At 41.2% G+C, this 20,733-nt stretch overlaps 1 protein-coding gene across 2 annotated transcripts; it reads left to right on the top strand.

Moving 5' to 3' along the window:
* Positions 1 to 438: 438 nt before the first annotated feature.
* On the top strand, positions 439 to 20,429 carry pinx1 (PIN2 (TERF1) interacting telomerase inhibitor 1). 2 transcript variants are annotated; one of them, XM_063902538.1, is made up of 7 exons: positions 439 to 560; positions 1,254 to 1,363; positions 1,480 to 1,566; positions 1,729 to 1,816; positions 3,277 to 3,369; positions 7,634 to 7,716; positions 18,995 to 20,429. In XM_063902538.1, exons 1-7 carry the CDS (start codon positions 542 to 544, stop codon positions 19,625 to 19,627), a joined length of 1,113 nt encoding a protein of 370 aa, XP_063758608.1. In that variant the 5' UTR covers positions 439 to 541; the 3' UTR covers positions 19,628 to 20,429. The 2 variants fall into 2 exon arrangements, with proteins under 2 accessions (XP_063758608.1, XP_063758607.1); XM_063902537.1 differs by having other exon boundaries at positions 471 to 560; positions 1,480 to 1,573; positions 1,735 to 1,816.
* The last annotated feature ends 304 nt before the right edge of the window (positions 20,430 to 20,733 follow it).

Raw genomic sequence — 20,733 nt, 5'->3', positions numbered from 1 at the left:
TTGGGTTTGCGGAGATCATAGTTTAGTTTTAGGAGGAGTTTGGCCAAGACATTAGTGGGCTGATATCAGCTCATATTAGCTGATCACAAATACTGCCATTAGCCATATTGGAAGATGTCCAGTAATTCTCTATTTTTTCTTCTTTTTTTTTCAGTCTGCAGTTTTTACTATTATTTGAAAAAAAATCTTGAATAATTGTTTTTCTTTTTAATATGATCTACTGTATATTATATATAACATTATTGGGCTGTGGTTTTGGGTTCACTGAACCTAAGTGACCCAGCGCATACTTTATGTTGTGACTGTGGCGCTCTCTGTTGGCTAAGATGAACACTTGAAGTGAAAGTAATAAAATAACAATAACATGAATTGTAAAAACAACAGGCCAACAACATACTTACACTCGTGTGAAATGAGACACACAGTAAACCTTTAACAAGGATATGTTGACCACAAACAACCAGCGTGGTCATATGTATTATCTTCAGGCATTTTCTGGGAAGCCTGCGCGACTTTCGTCAAGCTGTTTGAGGACCCCAGGATGTCCATGCTCGCTGAACGTATGTACATTTCTTCTATCCTTTTGACGGATATTTCCCCTTTTTATTTCAATTTAACATTCCGTTTTTTCGTATGTTATGTTCGCTAATACATACCACTACCAGATGTTGAGAGGCTGTCTTCTGAAATTATTACATTTTATACTTGTTACAACTTTTCGCGTTGCTAACATTAGCATTAGCACCAAAAAAGCAGTCTATGACAACACGTGTTTTCTCCTGTAACCATACAGTCCCTTGTCATCGGTTCAGTTTACTTAACTATATAATCGTTAATTACCATGTATTCGCATAACCTATTCTGCTCTCTCATTAAAAAACGTGTTGTTCTCTGTTTCACATCGTAGACGTGGCTTCTGTTCAGGTCCCTTAATGCTGACAGATGTCAATGTGTTTACATGCAAACACCAAAACCTTATTTATTGTCCAGGTAGGGTCAGCATACTATAATGTTTTGAATTATGTGTATTTAAATGAAAACAGGTGCAACATAGCTACACGTATGCTATATTTATAACTGTGGTAATTAGACCGTTTGGGGTAACTAGTTTTATCACGAGTCTGCACAGTAACTTCTGTGTATGCAAAAGGTCTTGTCGGTGCCAGCCTGCGTTGTGAGTTGCTTTTCATGCTTGTTTATGTTATATTTTGTTGACTGACTGTTATGTAATGTTGGTGCTGCTCTCTATGCAGCCCGGAGGAAGCAGAAGTGGTCTATTGACCCCAGGAACAGCGCCTGGTCAAAAGATGAATCCAAATTCGGCCAGAAGATGCTGGAGCGAATGGGCTGGTCAAAGGGCAAGGTGAGGTGGATCCATGTAGTTAAATTAATAGTGATGATTTCTTTTAAAACTGGCCGTGAATGGATGAGTAAACAAACAATTGTGTTAAACAGTATTTCTTCTCCTTTCATGTGAAGGGCCTGGGCAGAACTCAGCAGGGCTCCACCGACCATATCAAAGTAAAAGTTAAAAACGACCACTATGGTCTCGGAACCACCTGCCAGCTCTGAGGTGAGCACTTTCAACAGTTGGGACTTAATACTGCAATATATTTAATCTTGTTGCTCTGAACCTGAAAAATATGGTTGCCTAGTTATACCGTTTTTGAATCTACATTTACCTCCTGCAAGTTATTTTTGATGTTGTTTTGTTGACATATGTTGTGTTCACAGGATAAGTGGATCGCCCACCAAGATGATTTCAATGAGCTTCTAGCTCAACTGAACAACCACCATGGTCAAAACAGCAGCGCTGGTAAGTACATCATCAACATTAGGATGTGTAAAGTGTTTATAAAGCACTGTCTACAAATGGGTTACAAATGTAGTTGTGGTGGTGTTACTTCAAAACAGTCTCTCTTATTCTTCACAAAACAATTGTCCTTCTTGCATTTGTAGCCCAGTTATTCCCTAGTTTAATCAGGGAAGGGCCCTGAGTTCATTAACTCAATAAATCAAATTTACAATAAAGAATACATAAGGTAATGTCTTCTTATATTTTACCAATGTACCCTTTGTGTTATCTTGAGTCAGAAATCACCAAATTTCACACTGGAATCAGTTTAATAAATAAAGATCTCAATTATTTACTGTATAGTTGTGAACAAACAACATGAAATATACAGTCAGAATGTGCCTTCAATAATGTCAGGATTAATAGTCACTTTAACTGGAAATTATTATAATATCAAACTAGTTCAGATCACCGTTGTATCAATTCCACACTTAACTCATTGGGCCCACACTCATTCAGCACACACACACACACACACACACACACACACACACACACACACACACACACACACACACACACACACACACACACACAAGCCGGCAAATGAGATGAAATAAAAGCCCTCACGTTGCATGCCTGATGTGATGCTTGAGAGCGTTGAAAGTCAAAACTATTTGTCCTTTTCACTCAAATGAGCAATAAAACCAAAGCGATACCTGAACATCTGCAACTCCAAACTGCAACTGTACCGATCCCTCAGTCTCAGATGGCGATCAACGGCGGCAGGGAAGGTGTCCAGCGACGACGTGCTCTCTCGTATTGTCCAAAACTCCTCACTGTGTCACCAACTTGCAGCAAAACTGATAAAGATCCTCAGGGTGTTCATGCCGAAAAACTCCAAACTGAAGCCAATAGCGCAAGCTGAGTTGGCTATAACAGGGCTAAGAGTACATTCACTTTATTAATGAATGCTAACACTCAGTTGCTAACAAGCTAACATTTCTTAAATGGGGATCAATAAAGTAATTCTATTCTATTCTACATTGGGTTCAAGCACTTTGTGTTTCTCGGGTTGTGTAAAAGAAAGAAAAAAATAACTACTAATAGTTGAGATCTAGCCATAAGATGTCTTATTTTCATATGAATATGCGATTACATTTTTATTAGCTGTTGGAACCTCTCCTTCCACCAATATGTAGTATTTAGTGCAAAGCTTTCCAACATCTGTGTCTCAAACTACACAAAATCCAAATGCAGAGGCTCTCTTTTTTGGATCCCTGTGTTGGACATTAGAGGGTGCCACACTGCAACATTTAGGGGAAAAACATTTTGATTCATTCTCACAGAAACATCTGCATTACAACTGTACTGGGAAACAAAGCACTGCTAGAATACTGCTTTATCAGCGTTGATGCAAAGATGCATCTTGAATTGGTATCACATAAACATATTTATTTGTATTTCTTTATTATTTTTAGAACCTCCAAAACCAGAGGAGCCGAAAGGATTCAGCTTGGAGGAGAAGTCCAAGACGTCCAAAAAGAGGGTCCATTACATGAAGTTCACTAAAGGTGGGTTTGTCTTTTGGCAGCAGACAAGTTTTTGCAGCAGCATTTCAGAGGGATAAACATGGCTCAGAGCTCCAACTATATTATTATTTTTCAACCTTTCATACAGTCAGTCCAGATGGACAGAAAGTCTCTCTAGCCCCTTGTGCACTTGGCTCAGACCTCTGAAGCTGATCAGAGCTCTGTCAGCCGGTGCTGGGTCATTCGGCCCGGTCAGTGCTAGGGGAGGTTATTAATAACTCTCCCTTCTACGTTCATTACTCCTTTACACGTCAGGAAGTTAAGATTTGCTGTTCAAGGCCAGTACACTGATAGGCAAGAGGAGGAATTTGATGTTCAGGATCATTGGAGACCAACATGAATAAACACAAGTTCATATTTTACTGCTGGGCTGCTTTGTCTGAGCAGAGAGCATATTTGATTGATTACAAGCCCATTTTTTGAACATGATTGTCAGGATAAAAAAACGTTTAAAACATTGATTTTACTAGTCCTTTTGGATTGAAAGAATTGCAATAGCATCAAGTATTCACACATGCTGAAGTACTTAATCCACAACCGTTTTTGTGATTTGGTTCAAATGTACATCCTTAGGTCAGCATACATGAGAAAACAAAATATCTCAACTTTTGCCTCACCTGGGAGAGCCTTTTATATTTTACGTCATTCAATAGCAACTTCCTGTTTCCTGTTTGGGGCATCTGGCATGTCCATTTACTGGCCCCCTAAAAACAACACCTCCCAGGGGCTTTGTGACCCATTAGATGACCCTGCTAGATAAGGCATGACACAAGTCTCTTCTCCAGACCCTCTCACCCTGTTTATGCAATCTTAATTTGTCAGGAGCCAAAAAAAGACCCCGGTGGATCAGATGCACCTTACACCAGACCATAATAATGTTCCATCGGGAGCTCTCCTTTTTGCCCTCTGTCCCTATGCATACATTATTGAAGTCATACATCTCGTTATAACGGACTTTTCTGAGTCTTGCCGAGGCACCTTTGCTTCAGTTGGATTTCATTCTCGGACTTTGCATCTGCTTGATGATTTGAAAAGGAATGCACCCACGCCATCTCTGAATATCACTTCACATTGATCATCTTACATCATGGCACCATTTACCACATTTGCATTATACCATGTTTGGAGAAGCTTATTCCACAAGTTCCTAGTGACTTATTTTTGAGAGATTTTGTTTTATTAAATCCTGACCACCAGTGACTGTTTAACAGTGTAAATGTTTCCTCACGGGGCGAGTCTCATTTGAACAAGTCATGAGGGTACTCGAAGGCTACATGCGCATCCCCTCAGTCACTATAAATACTGTGTTAGCCAACACCCGGCCTGCTTTTAACCTGGCTATACCTATTATTAAACCCTCTCTACCGTTGGCATCATAGATAAAATCACAACTTCCCTTATTCTTAATGAGGACATATCACAGAGTCAAATTCAGAATGTATGGTGATTTTTGGATTCTTCGATGAAATCTTTTGATTTTAAAGCTGTGTAAAAGTATCTTGAAGGCATTTCACGTTGACCCTGCCCTGAGAGTCCCATCAAACGTATTGAAACGCTGCAATTCTGTTCGGATCTCTGTATCCTCCCAGCTGTATCCATCTCACTCCTCCCTCTCAAGACGGCCTCATTGACCCTAAAGCAGAAAAAGAAAAGCACTGAAAACAATACCTCGCTCAAGTGTTATTGCCACTGTGACAGCCATTTGTTCATCACCTACGTTGTCTGTGAACTCGGGCCTCTTGTTTTGTACCCCAACCAGTCATCAACTAATAAAGTCTGACCTTGCAGGACTTTTAATCCAATTGAGGAGATTGCTTTCATTATCACCACCAGGAGAAGTTACAGAGCTGGTAGCGCCTGACTCTGCCACAGTTTGTTACACACAAGGCAGCTACAGGGAAACCAGAATTCAATCTTGAGACAATTTGTTCCTCTGTAAGCAGCAGACGTGTCTTTGGCAACATGACACCACTTTGCCTTGTATCTATGTAAAAACAAAAAGGCATCAACCGTTGTCGTGCAACAGAAGAGATGCTGGCACTACTTGTTTGTCTATAACTTGATTGGAAACTTGAGTTGAGTGATCCGCCTCCCTTAAGTTGTCTGACAGGCATAACATTTCAGTGCCCTGCCTCACCTGGGCCAGCTTATGGTCTAAATAGACGTATGCCAACAAAAGGGTTACCTGGCAACATATAACCGGCCACGCCTCTTGGCATGCTACCACTGACTGATCTGACGCTAGCGTTCCTCTCCGGGAGAGCTGTTGCCAAGTTAAGGCTTGGTAATGGATTTACGGTTGCTAAGCTTGTTAGATGAGAGGTTGAAAAGTCAGGTCTTCCTCATAGTTCTGCATGTGCATGTGTCAACTAGGGCGTCCAGTTCTGGATGATTATGGCAAAATCATCATAATGGTCATTTGTGAATTAATTATTGTGGAAACATCATCCGTTTAGAAAAGAGGGCACTTATAAAGGAAGATGCATTAATCTGGTGCACTTTTACAGCATAAGCAAACGTATAGCGGCTGTCCCTGTTCTATTTAGAAGGCAGAAATGTGCACAGCTGTAAAGAAAAAAGGCACAATAATAATACTTTTTATTTATTTGTTTTTCATAATCATTTTAAGCAAAAGTCAGAATTAAAAGAGAGACGGAAAGTTAGCCCTAAAGTGCTCCATTTTAAAATCCTGATTTAATGTCCAGTCCGACTCGATTATTGTAAGAGATCTCACCGTTTGGTCTTGTCCTGGTTATTAACTCAAATGCATCTAGTCTAGTCATTTCGTATTCAATTATCGCATAACTTGATTGGAAAGCTGTGAAAACATTAATGCATAAAAAATGTTGCGGCCAAAGAAGCTTCTGGGAACCTTCCAAACATCTTATTCTGCGTCCCAGCGCAGGCCTCCTCCTTACTCTCTCTCCTGCTTTTTTATTGATATCCTGTTCAGGCTGCTTCCCTCACTGCCAGCGCTGAGGATTGATGGTCTTTGTTTGTGGGGAAAGGCACCAAAATCTCCGCTGCTTAGGTCCGGGCTCACAGAATAAACCAGTAACCCAGTTTTAATTGCTACCTCCATCTATCACCTGTCACTGCAGCAGGGGTGGTTGATGCAGAATTAAACCACAAGCTCTCTCTCCGTTTCTGTGTTGTTGGCTTAATTGCAGTCTTGGGGCTTTTATCAAAACAAATGTTCACATTTCAGCCAGTATGATTCTGTAATTGGAGGTTTTGAGTAAACATAACAAAGCAACTACAACATATTATCCAGCCAAAGTGCTTTGAGTCACAGAAAGCGAGTTATTTTTTTCCTGCCCTTCAGTGTTTCTAAAGCTAATCATACTATCACTCGAGACCATCTTATTTAGCTTTTTTAATCATTTCGTATTTGTCAGATTTGTGCGAGATTAGAGCCTCAGTGATCTGTTGGTCTGGTTTGACTAGTTGTCTTTACTGATAGTTGTTACCATTTCAACCGTGTCCTTGGAAACCAGCATGTGTTCACTTTCCACTGCAGGACAGCAGCGCACATGGTTCATCCTGCATGATGGCATTCAGCCACCTTTTGAACTTTAAAGCTCCTTTTTTATCAGAACATTGTTATTTGCACTTTCACCTTTTAAAGCCTGAGAATTTTGACAGGTACTTCCTCATCCAAACAGCAGAAAGGTCACGTTGGGCATCATTTTACATTCGACCCGAGTTCACTAGAAGACAAACACCACAGCCCCCCCCCCCCCCCGCGTCTTTTATTTTACTTTTCAACTTTCTTGGTTTTACTTCTCAGACCTGTATGTGCAGTGGCTTTCAAAGCCAAGAGTCGGGGAGATAGAGGTTTAAAAGCAATAAATAACCAAATGTTATCAGAGCCCCGCTGAAGGAAGAGGATGCAGCTGTACGAACAGGACCTGGGCTTGAGACGGACGACTGTGTGCTCAAGGAGTCTTTGAGGCCCGGCTTGAAAAATTGGAATCCGGAGGCGTGCGTTGAAGACCTTGTCGTCAGTTTATTTTTCTTTGCCGTTTTATCCCTGGATCCAGAAGCAGACTATGCAAACCTCCCCTTTTCTTTCCTTAAAAGACCCCCACCCCGCCTTCCTCCTCCCCCAACACACAGATACAAACTCACAAACATACTTATGTTTTAATCTTCAAATATTACATGCCTTAAATAGAAAAAACTGACTTGGTTGTAAACAGTTTTACAATTTAGAGAAATGTGTTTGTTTTGTGTCCCCTCTTAGGAAAGGACCTGTCTTCCCGCAGTAAAACTGACCTTAACTGTATCTTTGGAAAGAGAGGAGGGTCTTCCAATGACATAGAGAAGGTAAGAGACATCATAATTATTGAGTGATTTATTTTGATTGTGTTTTAACCTGAAAACAAAGACAAATTCCTTTTTAGCAAACCAAAAAATAAATCCTGTCAGTCCCTGAAAATTCTGAAATAATGTTTGGTTTGGCTTTGATTTCATACTGTCATTAAGCAACCTACACATATTTACCAACAACAAAAAGACAGTCATCAACATTGAAACATTCAGTAGCACACAATGAAGCAAAAAATGTATAGTACATATATAATGTAAGCCTGATCGTTGATAAGTTAAATGAACTTATTTCTGTATCCTGTAACTAAATATCTGCAGAGAATAATTATTATCCAAGGTGTGAATGACTGTGTTTTCTTTGAAGCAGTGGTTTTCTAAATCGAGAGAGCAGTGGTGTGATCCTGCCCGACCCCGGTCAATGTCAAGTGTGCACTGGGGGAGGAAATGCCTTCCCTTTGGCCAGGTGGTTTTAGCTTATCTTCCTCGGTAATTAAGGGTGACTATTGGTGCTGACGCCTCTATCAGTCGCTGCAGTACCATGTGATCCGTGTGCTTCTAAAAGGCCAAGCTCCTGAGAAGCCTGTGGCCCTAGATTAGCCATGTCACTTTAACACCGCCACAAGGCCACCGATGGCGGCGAAAGCACCTAAATCCAGTTAAGGGATTTGCACTCTTACCCCCTACTTCTCTCTTCGCACTCCCCCTTTTCTCCACTTCTGTCTTGGAGCGCTGGCATAAGGGTGTTAGAGCGCCAGCGGGCATTATTAAAGGCAAATCAAAATTGGGGTGAGGTGTGCAGAAATCTGAAGTGATGACGCTTGCAAAAAAAGTTGTCTTTCCGCTCTTGGCATTGGTGGCTGGTCACTTCAAATGTCACTATACCATTTGGCAATATGCTGCTCTTGTGCTTTTGAAACATAGCTTAGAGGCTCAGACAGGTACAAGTTGCATTTCAGGCACAGTATGTTCCTTTGGCTAACTTGTAAAAAGTACTACATTACAATTAATACTACGTTGAAAGGTGTTCTCGGATGGTCTCCCTTACATTAATAAAAACTTTGTTGAGTTATTGTAAAAAATTCAACAAGTGTCTGCCAATGGAACTTGCTGTATACCAAAGCTACAGTTGAAATGATTCACTAAAATATAATTTGTTAAAATATTTTGGGTGTCACAAGTTGTGCTGACCCCTTACGGAGCCTGAAGGACAATAACAAATGTAGCTTTTGGACGCAGAGACACAGAAAAAGCCTCTTGCTGGCTTCTTCTGTTTATCTCAAGCATTTGGCTTGAAGAAATTGGCATCTTAAAATCCATAAATTGCAAAAGAAAAAGCTTTTTCTATTCCCACGCAGGTGCCGAGCCATAACATCACAATGGCTGCTTCTCCCCAGCTGATTAACATTGGAAATGCAAGCAATACACACTATCATTTTCTCCCTAATCGTTTGGTTATGGGTTGTTATTTTTCAGCCAGGAGGGACACCATTGACCATATCGAAAACACGGAACACAATTACAATGGCATCCCATGAGGCCTTGTGTTGAAGCCCAGCAACATCTGAGGTTGCTGCGAAGAGGTAAAGAGGGTGATGGACCAATCAAGCTCTAGGCATTGTGCAGTATCTCCTGTGAGAGGGTCTGTGACACTGCCAGTGACCCTCTGCTCCCTGATCTGTGCTTACAGTAGTCCACATGACTGTGACAGCACAAATTATGCTCAACCATTTACAAACATCCAGGAATCTCAGTACCCTAAAGAGTTGTACTCCTAAGTAGTGACTTTGGTTTATGTTGGATTGGATTGGCCGGGGTTTCCACCCGTTGCGTTATCACATATCTGCATCCTAACGAGGTGAAACGTGACCAAATCTGAATCTGCTTCTCCAGAACGGCCTTTCTTCCCACTCATGAATCTTCCAGCACCTCACCCACCACCCACTGTTGTCTCTCCAGCCCCCCTAACACCAGTCCCCCGCTGCTGGGGTTTTCCTTCCTACGCAGTGATGTGCTTCCTGTTCGCCTCTTATCTCGCCTCACAACACTCCCTGAAATGCAGACAGGCAGACACACACCGGCGCACACACACTCTCGGCTGTCCCACATGCCTCTTTTAGTTAAAGGCAGCAATGTGTTGAAAGGACTAATGAGCACAGGGGACAGATTATTAACCTACTGCACATTCACTGGTTGTAAACAGGCAGCCAATAAGTGGAATACATTCTGGTGATTCACCTGTCTTCAAATTATGTGTATAGCAGAGCTGTATTTTGAAGTGTTATGGTAAAATATCTCAAATGAAAGATAAAATATTAAAAGCATATGTAACATTTCACTTGAAGTTGCTATCTAGTGATGTTCTTCGAAATACTGCCCTGCTGTAAGGTCTGCTTTAATGCATATCATGTTCACTTCTTCATATGACACTAGTCAAGAAGTGATCTTTATTTGATCATAAAGGTATTGGTAGTGGTGGTGATGTTTGGCTGGACTGCATTATATTAAGAAGGGTTCCTTATATTCTGCCTTTATGTAATTAGGAAGGTAAAAACATTAGATACACATCTCAATATGATTCAGGTCCATTACATCACCCCCACCTCTGTAAAAAAAAAAAAAAAACCATTTGTTAAATACAAAGCATCATCAGTACACACAGTATAAATAGATGACCACCATTTCACCCACTGCCCTTATTCCACCTCACCATCTAGACTCCTGAAAATGATGGCGTACAATCATTATTTACACTCCCTGACCAGTGAAAGTTATCAAGTTGTGTTGGAGCACCTGTCCATCTACATGGCTCCCTGTTATCCATCACCCATCCCACGCTCGCGAGCCCCCTCCGTCTCCTGCTTCCTCTAGCGCCCCTCAACACAATTACTCACAGCATGACAAACGACAGGCTCTCTCTGCCGAGATATCAAAAAGCCCCGGCCACTTCTAAATGAAGGCACTTTGGCAGCCCTGTGCTCCCCGTGCTTATCGGCGGGCGAGCAGTGCCCCTGGCCGTCCTATGTCCCCCCCTTCTTCCTCCTTCTCCACCACCGTGCCCTCCTCAGGGGGTTTAGTTAGGGGAGCCACATGGAGGGCCAGCCCGGCTTGATTTATCTCCCTTGCCCCTCTGCCCGGCCACTCAGGCAGACCGAAAGAGCCGACGAGGCTCCAACGGGCCTCAGCTCGAAAGCCCGGCATTAGCTGAAATAAACCATTCTGCCGCCCAGTGAAAAATGTCCTCTGATTGGCTAATTAATCAGTCAAAGGGGAGCGACGCGGCTTGTGACTTGAGGGACCCGAGCGGGCGACCGCAGAGGGCCTGCTGATAAATAGACTCCCCGCCGATTCATACATCAACAAAAGTTAGTCATTTTTTAAAGCCGCCAGCTCACATGAAAGGTGGAAACAAGCCATAGTTTTATTTTTCCACCTACATTTGCTTCCACGTTCCTGTTTTTTGGGGGGATGGGGTTTGAAAAAGACTAAATTCCAGTTTTTTTTGTTTTGTATTACTTGCAGGTAAAGGTTTTTTTTTTTTTTTTAAAACCTTTTTGATAAACTTAGATTTCAATATCACACTTTTATTAAGTCTTCCAGATCTTCATCTTGTGAAGAAATCCGTTAATTATGTATTAGACAATTGTTCTGTTGCTCAAAGCAACTACCAAAATTAAATATTTTGCTCACTGCTCACAACCTCTTTATCAGTACAGTAAAATCTTTATCTAGGATTCAGGTTTCAAAGTCGGCAGATCCGATGACATAACAGTGACCCGCTCATTAGTTATTTACTCCTTAAAAATCTCAGCGAAGAAAAGTGGTTGACTATAATTTGGTACAAGTCTTGTTTTGACGTCTGAGACTTCCAGTCAGACAGTCGGTATGGCTCACCCTGCTCTCGGGTCAGCATGACCCCTGCGGCCTCTCCCACTCCCACTCCTGCTCAGGCACAAAGGGGCCGGGGATCAGGCCTCATCGGGTGGCACCTGTTGCAAGTCTTTCCTGCCCACGCATCGTCCACATGAAGGATCGCGCGTCAGAGGGGGCTCCCCCGATACCAGCATCTTAAGGAATATGGGGCAGGGGCGGAGCGGGTAGGGGGCTCGAGCGTTTGGCAGATGCGTCGGCAAGGCGCCAGGGAGTCGATGGGCGGAGTCGAGCAGTGAAACTTTGCTGACAGGGCAGAGGCAAAATGTCTTTTTACAGGGGTTCCTTTTAACTCTAGAACAGGTTTTACAGGTTGCTGCTGAGGCCTGTGAACAGCAAAGTGAGGCAGTGTTGGATTATTTAGAAATCAAATTTAGACTGGCTTAGATGGTGTTACACATGTCAGGCGCTGTGTATATGTAAGTATCAGTATCGATTAGTTTTGTTGTTAACTTGCAGTCTTTACAGATTAAGCGTCTGTCCTGCTGGCATTAACAGGATTATTCTGTACTTACTGCAGTTCCACTGCATTTTCCAGTTGACTGTATAAATAGAAATACAGCACTGAAGCAGAGATATTCTTTTTGACTCAGTTGTCTGTTAACCTCAGCAATGATCTTTTGAAAGGGGCTGCTGGTGTAAACGTGCGCTTTGGCTGCGTTGTTGGCGCAGATTGAATGGGCCAGTTCAATCTTGCTCTGAGCTCATTGTGGAGCTGAAGAGCTCTTATTCATTCTCAGATAACATCTAATTGCTTTAAGCAAAAGCTCTCCCTTTCTTGAGCACGTTTGTTGACAGGCCCTTTTGCTTCTACCGCCGAAAATATCAAGACCCGCCAAGCAACCCCCCTCTCTCTACCCCCTGCTGCACCAACACACACATTTACCACCTACCTCCCTGGCAGTTCTGTGGACTGCTCCCTCCAAGCCATGCCAGCTCGCTGACACTTACAGATTAGCACAGGACAAAAAAGAAAAAGAGGGCGTCTGTCTCTTAGTTACATGCCTAAGCTAGAATACATTGGACCAGGGTAATTACCGCCTGGTGAAGCTAACCGCCCAAAGATTTCCAGCCCTCTCGGCTGTTTACTGCCACCGACCACCGTTTAATCACTGACTCTTTAATCTAATAAATCACATCTGGGGAAAATAATCACTGTATCTTCTGTGGTTGGGGTGGGGGTACCCTATGCTCTTGGGGGGGTATTGTCGGCTAGGGTTTGCTATGTTAAACAAGCTCAGGGCAGTCATGCTGCATGCATAATGTTGTCTTCATTTGTTACTTATGATAAACGTTCTTGCGTCCGGCACAAAGTGCAATTTTTCAAACCCCATTTTTTGTGTTTTTGTCTTAATTACAAACATGAAAAAGCCTTTAGCAAAAGTATTGTCTTGTGGGAGCTTCCATGTGTGGCATTTTATATGTTTATAGTACATTATTTTAAAGTTTTTCAACTTTGTTACTTTGTGTAATTAGAATTTCTGCAGAAAAATAACCTAAATAATAGGATCACATTTAAAGGTAGATAAATTACTTAAAAAAAGGTCAACCAGGTTCACTTATTTACAGAGAAGGTATCCACCTGTTTTTCTGTCCGCCCACATCAGGCTCATGAAAGATGGGCTGCTGGACCTGTGTGCTCACCGGGGAGAGACAGCTGGCTAATCAGGGCCTGATCCATAGACCCTGAGTATCGCCAAATTTATTATTGTGGCAGGACAATGAGGGCACACTCATGCAATTACAGACCCAACCAATATTGGCTGGAAATTATTGGAGAAAAAAAACCCCAGCAAATAATGCATACGGGCAGTTCTTTAAGAAAATAAATGGGCAACTGCAGCTTTGTCAAATGCTAATTAACATGAGAGCCAGAATGTGAATTTATACCATTTTAAAGAAAGCCGTAAGACGTATTCATCCGTTTACATAACTTTTTAATAAATGTAATACAAGTAAGCTCTTCTACCATCATTTTGGGTTTATTTTTCTTGTCAATATTATTTTTAAGTCTTAGACCCCTACCAGATCATGTCACTGTTGGTTTCTGGGCTTCCAGCAATTCCCAATTCAAAATGATCTCCTTGTTTTGAACTGGTTGGGTGATTTTGGAAGATGTTTATTAGTTATTCAAGATTCTTTACACTTACTGTAAACATTTAACCAACAAAGTAATACTTCATGTACCTCGGCCAGTTGGGTAACATGAAAATAATTCGACTTTTTAAAGCAAAGGCTCATTATTATTAGGTGCGTGTTGGGATGAAGACCTTAAAACGGACATTCCTAAAAATATTGATCCTGGAATATTGTATTCTCTATACTCAAATAAGTATACATAAAGTGGCTTCCGACTTTGTTGGGCAAATTTACCCCTCCACTCCAGTGAACCTCTTCCACCATCCCTCTGCTGGCTTGATTGACTCTCCTGAATATGTTGGCCTCAGTATTTTGGCACCTTGGCACATGTCTTACGGTTGGCTTTCCTTCGGCTACATTAGCAGAGACAGATAGGACTGGAGTGTCTTGAAGGAGGCGGCCTGTTGAATGTCTTCCCACCCTCTCCTTTCTCTGGGACCCTCTGCGGGCCCTCCCTATGTTCCCTGCCCAGCCCCAGCCCCCGCCAGGGGAGAGAGGGGAGCAGGAAGGGCCCGATAGCCAGCCAGACCGCTCCTCTGCCGAAGGAGCCTTATCTCAGAACTGCACACAGTGCACTAAGCGCATCCTTTTCCTGGTTTCTGGGCCCGGGAGGAGGAGGTGGAGGAGGAGTAAACACGGCTGGATATAGGTGTGTTCTCCAACCCCACTGTGTTGTAGCTTGGGACTACCTTTTTCTTTCGTCCATTTTTCAGTAGTTTTGCCAAAAAGGTTTGAAAATGACAAATATGTGTTGTCCTTTCTCTAGCAGTAGGTGTTGATTTGATGACTTTTTAAACTAAATTTACCATAAAAGAAAATAAACTTTGTTCTTCAAAAGGAAATCTATAATTAAAATAGTAAGAGGTATGTTACATCTCTCTTAAAGTATCCGCAATGTAAGGGTAAACAAATACATCACTTATGGTAGAAAAACATTTTACTTGCCTTAACTGCACTTTTCATTGGAGGGTTAATTTTTTGTTTTTAGGGCCTCATCTTATCAGTTCAAAAAGTAAAACAAGTGGCTGACATACTGTATACCCTCCCAAACCTCCCCCTCACTACAACAATACAGAATTCAGTAGTGTATATTGCTACCCATTTTTTTTTATCATAATGAATGAATACACTCAACATACTTTAGTAGAAAATGTCACTTCTTGTTGTTTTATGAATAATACTATGCAAAAAAAACAACCATTTCCTTAATATAGGGTTTAAAATGGAAACAAATCAATAACTAAGATTGTTTCTGCGTTTATTTGAATCAAAGTGTTTTCTCATGTCTGCTGTACTTTTATAGGATTTCGCTCTCACACCGAGATGGTGATAGGCCATAGAAAGAAACACACACCTGGAAATAAGATCCCCAACATTGCAGAGTTGTTTCTTGGTAACATGTTGCCCTTGACACTCGGAAACAATAATCTCCAGGGCTGTCGGTAGTGCTGGCTGGATCTGCAGCTTCATATCACACTGTACATATGTGTGTCTTGTCGGATCAGGGTCTAATGGAGATCCCCAGGTAGTGCGGACGGACCACATTCCAGCCACTTCCCCTGATGGAGATGTTTCTCTCTCAGTCACTCTCCTCTCTTTTTTCCCCCTCGCTCATTCACCCTCTCTTGAGAGTAATTTCACAGGCAGTTCTAAAGTGGCCCCCAGCCATCTTCCCAAATCCCTGTTACATGTTGTTTGGCGCTGTCAGCTCTAAGCCCCATCTCCACTCTCCCAAGCAGAGAGGATGCCATTGTGCAGTAACTGGGAGTATAGATTTTCTCTAGGAGGTTGCAAAGTTTTGTTTAATAGTGCCTCACCTGAAGGGCCTTCCCCCCCCTTGTTAGAAGTTGGGGTTCTTTCTAGTGGAGGTGGCGGAAAACTTTGAGGTCCGTTTTACTGGCCACCTGCCCAGTCATTAAGCCTTGAACGTGTGCGTCATTACCGTGAGGCTTCTTAATCTCTCATTTTTTAGAAAGAATACAGTCAATAGAGTAATTATTATAAGTATTTTTATATCTGGTCAAATCTTGATTTTACGTGCATAATGTATAGCCTTTCAAAAGTATTGAACCGAGGGTATATTTGCAGGACAATCATTTCTACTATAATAATCAATATATTAGAAACCAAAAACAATGGCTGATTCCCTCATGGAAATATGTACTGTACTGTAGAGCCTTTCAGTTGGTAAAGACAAATTGCTTTTAGGGTTTGAAGTCCCCAGTGGCTAGTTTGGCAATCTAAAGAAACCAAATCCAGATGTTTAATGCTATGAAACCTGGTGCAAATGTAGCCACACAGCCGTCCACTTCTACTTGTATCTAAGATAAGCGGAGCCATATTTCATGACGCTGTCACCCTTTGTCAGTGGATCTCCTTTGACAGTTTTTTCCTCTCCAAAAATTCCTAATCTTTACAAATGATGTGCTTTGTTTCCTGCTGGTGTAATGGTTTCCTCCACACTGTCATTAGCCAGTATCTTGCCACAAAGGACACATTTGGTCCTGTCCTTAAATTGAACCAAAGTTAAGGCAATTACTGAGATAAAGCAGCCTTACTTTCGTTTTATAGTAGATAGATAGTGATGAGTCAACAACACTTTGGCAGTGTTTCCTTCATAAAATAGTGACTCTCCGACTGTACAGAATAGGAGGGTGAGCTGCTAGCTAGGGGGCCTGTGATTGAGAGCACGGGTCGAAGGAGTGTTGTCTACCATGTAATCCATTTTGAGCTAGAAAAATATTTGCTGACATTTTTACGCTATTATGTTTTTTTTTTCTTCACATGTTCAAATCTAATTTTGACAACCTAATGGCAAAAAAGATCTGGTACACCTGGGACACCTCCGTTGAGGGGGGCCACAAAGCCCTGGTTAAGAACCACTGTAGTTAACTATACTCTGCATTTCAGTCTATTTAAATCCCAAAAGAACTGTTCCGATCTACATCCCCATTGTTTTACCAGCCCATCAGTTAGCTTGTCTACCTCAATCAGTGTTAAGGGCCAGAGTAATGTAATCTGAATGTAAAAGCTTAAAGGCCGCACCATAAGGTGACTCTACACAACACGGCATATTCAATTCATCTCTAATCTGTAGGGTTTGGAAAAGGCCGTCCACTTCAGCATCTCTGAGGCAAAACTCTGAGCGGCAGCATTGTTTAGAGCGACTCTCAGGAGGAGCTCCTCTATTCTTCAGGACAAATCATTATGCATTGAGTAGGCCATTAGGAAAATGAAGACAAATGGGTCGCAGGGGTGAGGTGACAAATTGTTCCTGCTGTAGAGTTAAAATGTAGTCTGCGTTGTACCTCATAGTTGTAAAGTAGTCCCTGTTTAATAGTGTCGGAATACCTCATTTCCCCCAGATTGGAGACAGTTTACTCAAAACAAGTGAATGAGTTTGGCCCGTTACTCCTTTTTGTAGGACATCCCTGCATTTCTTGTCTAATAGTGTCACCATCTAATACAAGCAGCATGCCAAAGAAGTGATGCCTTTATTAACAGCTTTTTGAGTCTCAACTAAAATGAAACACCATAGCTATAGTGCACACGTATAAAAAATGAAGTATCTTTGATTACATTTATCTAAAGCACTCAATAATCAAGGTAAAAACTGTCTCCGATGAAATTGAAAATGTGTGTTGATGGAGAGACGTTTACTAGAAGTATGCCTCATTACTTGTGTGACTGTCTAGTATAATGAATTGAATGTACACTGAAAAAGCTGAAACGTTGACTGTAATTAACCCATTAACTTGTTTAAAGATGGCGCCGGTGATGATGGCTGCCGTGTCTTTGGCTCTGCAACTTATTTTTGAATGTGTTTAATGTCTTCTATAACTATGTGGCATTGTTGGAGAAGCTCGGGACTTAAGATTTTCATTGGCATTTCTACACTGTAGCTTATGTGCATATATTATATATTTAATTATTAATGTCAGCAGATTTCACACAACTGTATTAGGGTTAGTTGAACACAATAATATTGAGTTTAAATAAAAAACATTAGGTTCAACTTAACAGTATTGCTTTCAATTTACCTAATACAATTAAGTGGGATTTGTTGACAGAATACATTTAATTAGTCAACTTTTTGTTTTTATGTGTAGATATTTCACAACCCTGTGAAATGAATTCAGAGAAGAGATATTCTAGATCTAGTGGTTGTGTCGGTACCAGCGACTGTCCCTGTTCTGATTCTGAATGATTTTTCAGGACTTCATACTTCTAGACTAAATAAGCGCATCATCCTAGCTGGGCTCACGGCCGCAAAAAGATGGTTGTTACGTGATGGAAACCCTCACAGATACTTAACATTAGACAGTGGATTCTTACCTTTTTAGATGTGCTATATTTGGAATTGTCAACTGCCCGTATTCATGGAGCTACTGAAAAACCTCTGTCCATTTGGCAGACAGCAGCTGAATCTTTGAAAGGCTTATTGGGGTAACCTTATAACCTTAACTATCATCACCCCTTGTGACATTCATTTTATGAAGTTTGTTGTGTGTCTGTGTGTGTGTGTCTATATCATTTCCATTGTGTTTTGGATGCATCCCTTTGCATACAGGCAGGTGTGCATGGGGCTGCTTTTTTGTTTTCATTTTCATTTTCCCTTTTCGTTCTTTATCACGTGTTATTGTGCTGTGTTAGTTTTGTTTTGGTTAGATTGATTTGGGTGGGTTGGGTGGGGGGTCATTATTTTTCTTTGCGTCACGAAGTTGTGCTATTTTATTGAAATTTGGATGCATATTCCCACTCAATATTGTATTTTTGTATTTTTATGTGCAATTGCTTAATAATAATTTGGTCACAAAAAAAGAGAGATATTCTTTATATTTGATGTTCTGTAGTTTTACAATCTTCTGGTATGTTTTGTGGTTGTATGTGGAGATGGCAGTTAAGGAGCTGACTGTGCAAAGACACAGCTGGATGCTACGTTGTGTGTTGTAAGAAGATGGTGATAAATGACAACTGTGTGAAAATTATGTCCAGATATGCTTATTTTAAGATGATCCTTTAACACCTATTGTTAACTCATCCTATTTGGGCTCTTTTCAGTAACGAAAATCTGTCTGGTTAATCTGTGCATGATGATTGACGATCACTTAAGCTCCTCGGTCCACCATTGTCCGTCTATTTCTGTGTTGATTGTTTAAATCCTGCATTAAATCCTAACCCTGTCTTCTCATGTGTGTTTTTGGTCTAGGAGAGCGACAGCAGTGATTCTCACGGTGAGACTGAGAAGACGTTGACTCCTGCTGTGTTCAAACTGGATACTGAGACCATCACCAATACTGTGAAAAGTACTCTCACCATGCAGGAGTACTTTGCTCAGCGAATGGCTCAGTTGAAGAAGGCTCGTGGACAGGCCCAGAGTGAAGAACCATCGATGGAGACCGTTGAGGCTTCAAGTCAATCTGAGGAACCCAATCCCATCCTCATCACCAACGACGACTCAGAAGAACCCAAAAAGAAAAAGAAGAAGAGGAAGAAGAGCAAAAAGTCAGACGATGATCTAGAAGTGGTAGAAGAGAACAGTACCCCCTTTCCTGTCATAACAGTGGACAATGAGGACCAGGAGCGTTCAGGGAAAAAGAAGAAGAAGAGAAAGCTTGTAGAAAGCGAAGAAGTTGCAAATGAGAACTGTAGCTCCACCTCCGGTGTTGAGCAGAACTCCGACGAACTGCCTCCGTCCAAAAAGAAGAAGCATAAAAAACAGCATAAGGACACTGAGCTTCAAAATGGACATGGGCCAACTGAGGATGAAAGTGTAGAACCTGAGGTGGTAGAGAAAAAATCCAAAAAGGACAAGAAAAAGAAAAAGAAACATCAAGAATAGGCTGACATGAATCAAATCTACCTCCAATCTCAACAGTCCTTTAGGCTTCTGGGGGACTCAGTACTCATGTCCTATCATCGTAAACATGATCATTGCAACCACACTTGTACTGAGTAATTGCCTTTTGTGAGCAAGTTAAGTGTCCTGTTTTTTTTCTTTTTGCTGTTGTGAGAAGGAGATTCAACCCCTCAAAGCTGCAGCTTAAAATGACAAACTTGTATTCTGGGCCACAGCAGATGGCAAAAAAGACATGCCTTACAGAAAAAAATAGACATTATTGGGAAGAAAATATGTGTTACTTTTCTGCATTTCCAGGCCAGGGGTTTCCCTGTTTCTAGTCTATAAGCTAAGCTAAGCTAACCAGTTGCAGGCTGTAGCTTCATATTTAACAGACAGACGCAAGACCTGTAACGATCAATTTATAGGACACTTGGCAAGAATGAAATTATTATTCCTTCAATGTATTTTTTTTTTTAAATCCCTGACTGACTACATCTGAAGTCTGTAATGTATTCAGACATCATTTGACATACTTTTAAATGACCCTGTTTTCACATAACGTTTTGAAAACAATGAAATGCATGCTGGCAAATGTTGTAATGAATAGAAATATCCAGGTTGATGAATTCCATAATAACGACAATATGTTATTTTAATTTTGTTAACAGTATTTGTAATGTGTTTTTTCCATCATTTTTTGGGGAAAAAAGTTTGTCTGCTGAGCTGTAAGAAAAAAGACGAACGTTAGCCCTTCGACAGGTTCACATCACTTTTTAAATAAATCCAAATGGCAATGACTTTATGTTTTTTTTGTTGTGTTTTCTTTCATAGATGGTGTGAAATGAATTTAGAAAGTGGTGATAAGGAATGGCCATGCAGTGAGTACTCTATAGCTGATCATGAACGTTCACAGATTATACCTCCAGACATACCGTACTGTATATGGCTTTCACAACAGTCACCTTTTTCCTCTTTGAAATATGATTAATGATGCTAGGAAATCTGTTTCTTTGACTAGAATGACAAACTTTCAACAAGCCAGTCTTGTTCAGCAATGAGAGTGGGCGGTATGAGTCAAAGGAGGAAAAAGGAAACTACAAATGTTA

Source organism: Eleginops maclovinus, chromosome 15, assembly GCF_036324505.1.
Source record: "Eleginops maclovinus isolate JMC-PN-2008 ecotype Puerto Natales chromosome 15, JC_Emac_rtc_rv5, whole genome shotgun sequence".
Lineage (NCBI taxonomy): Eukaryota > Metazoa > Chordata > Actinopteri > Perciformes > Eleginopidae > Eleginops > Eleginops maclovinus.
The sequence above is the reverse complement of the archived record's forward strand: the minus strand, read 5'-3'. Positions and strand labels throughout refer to the sequence as shown.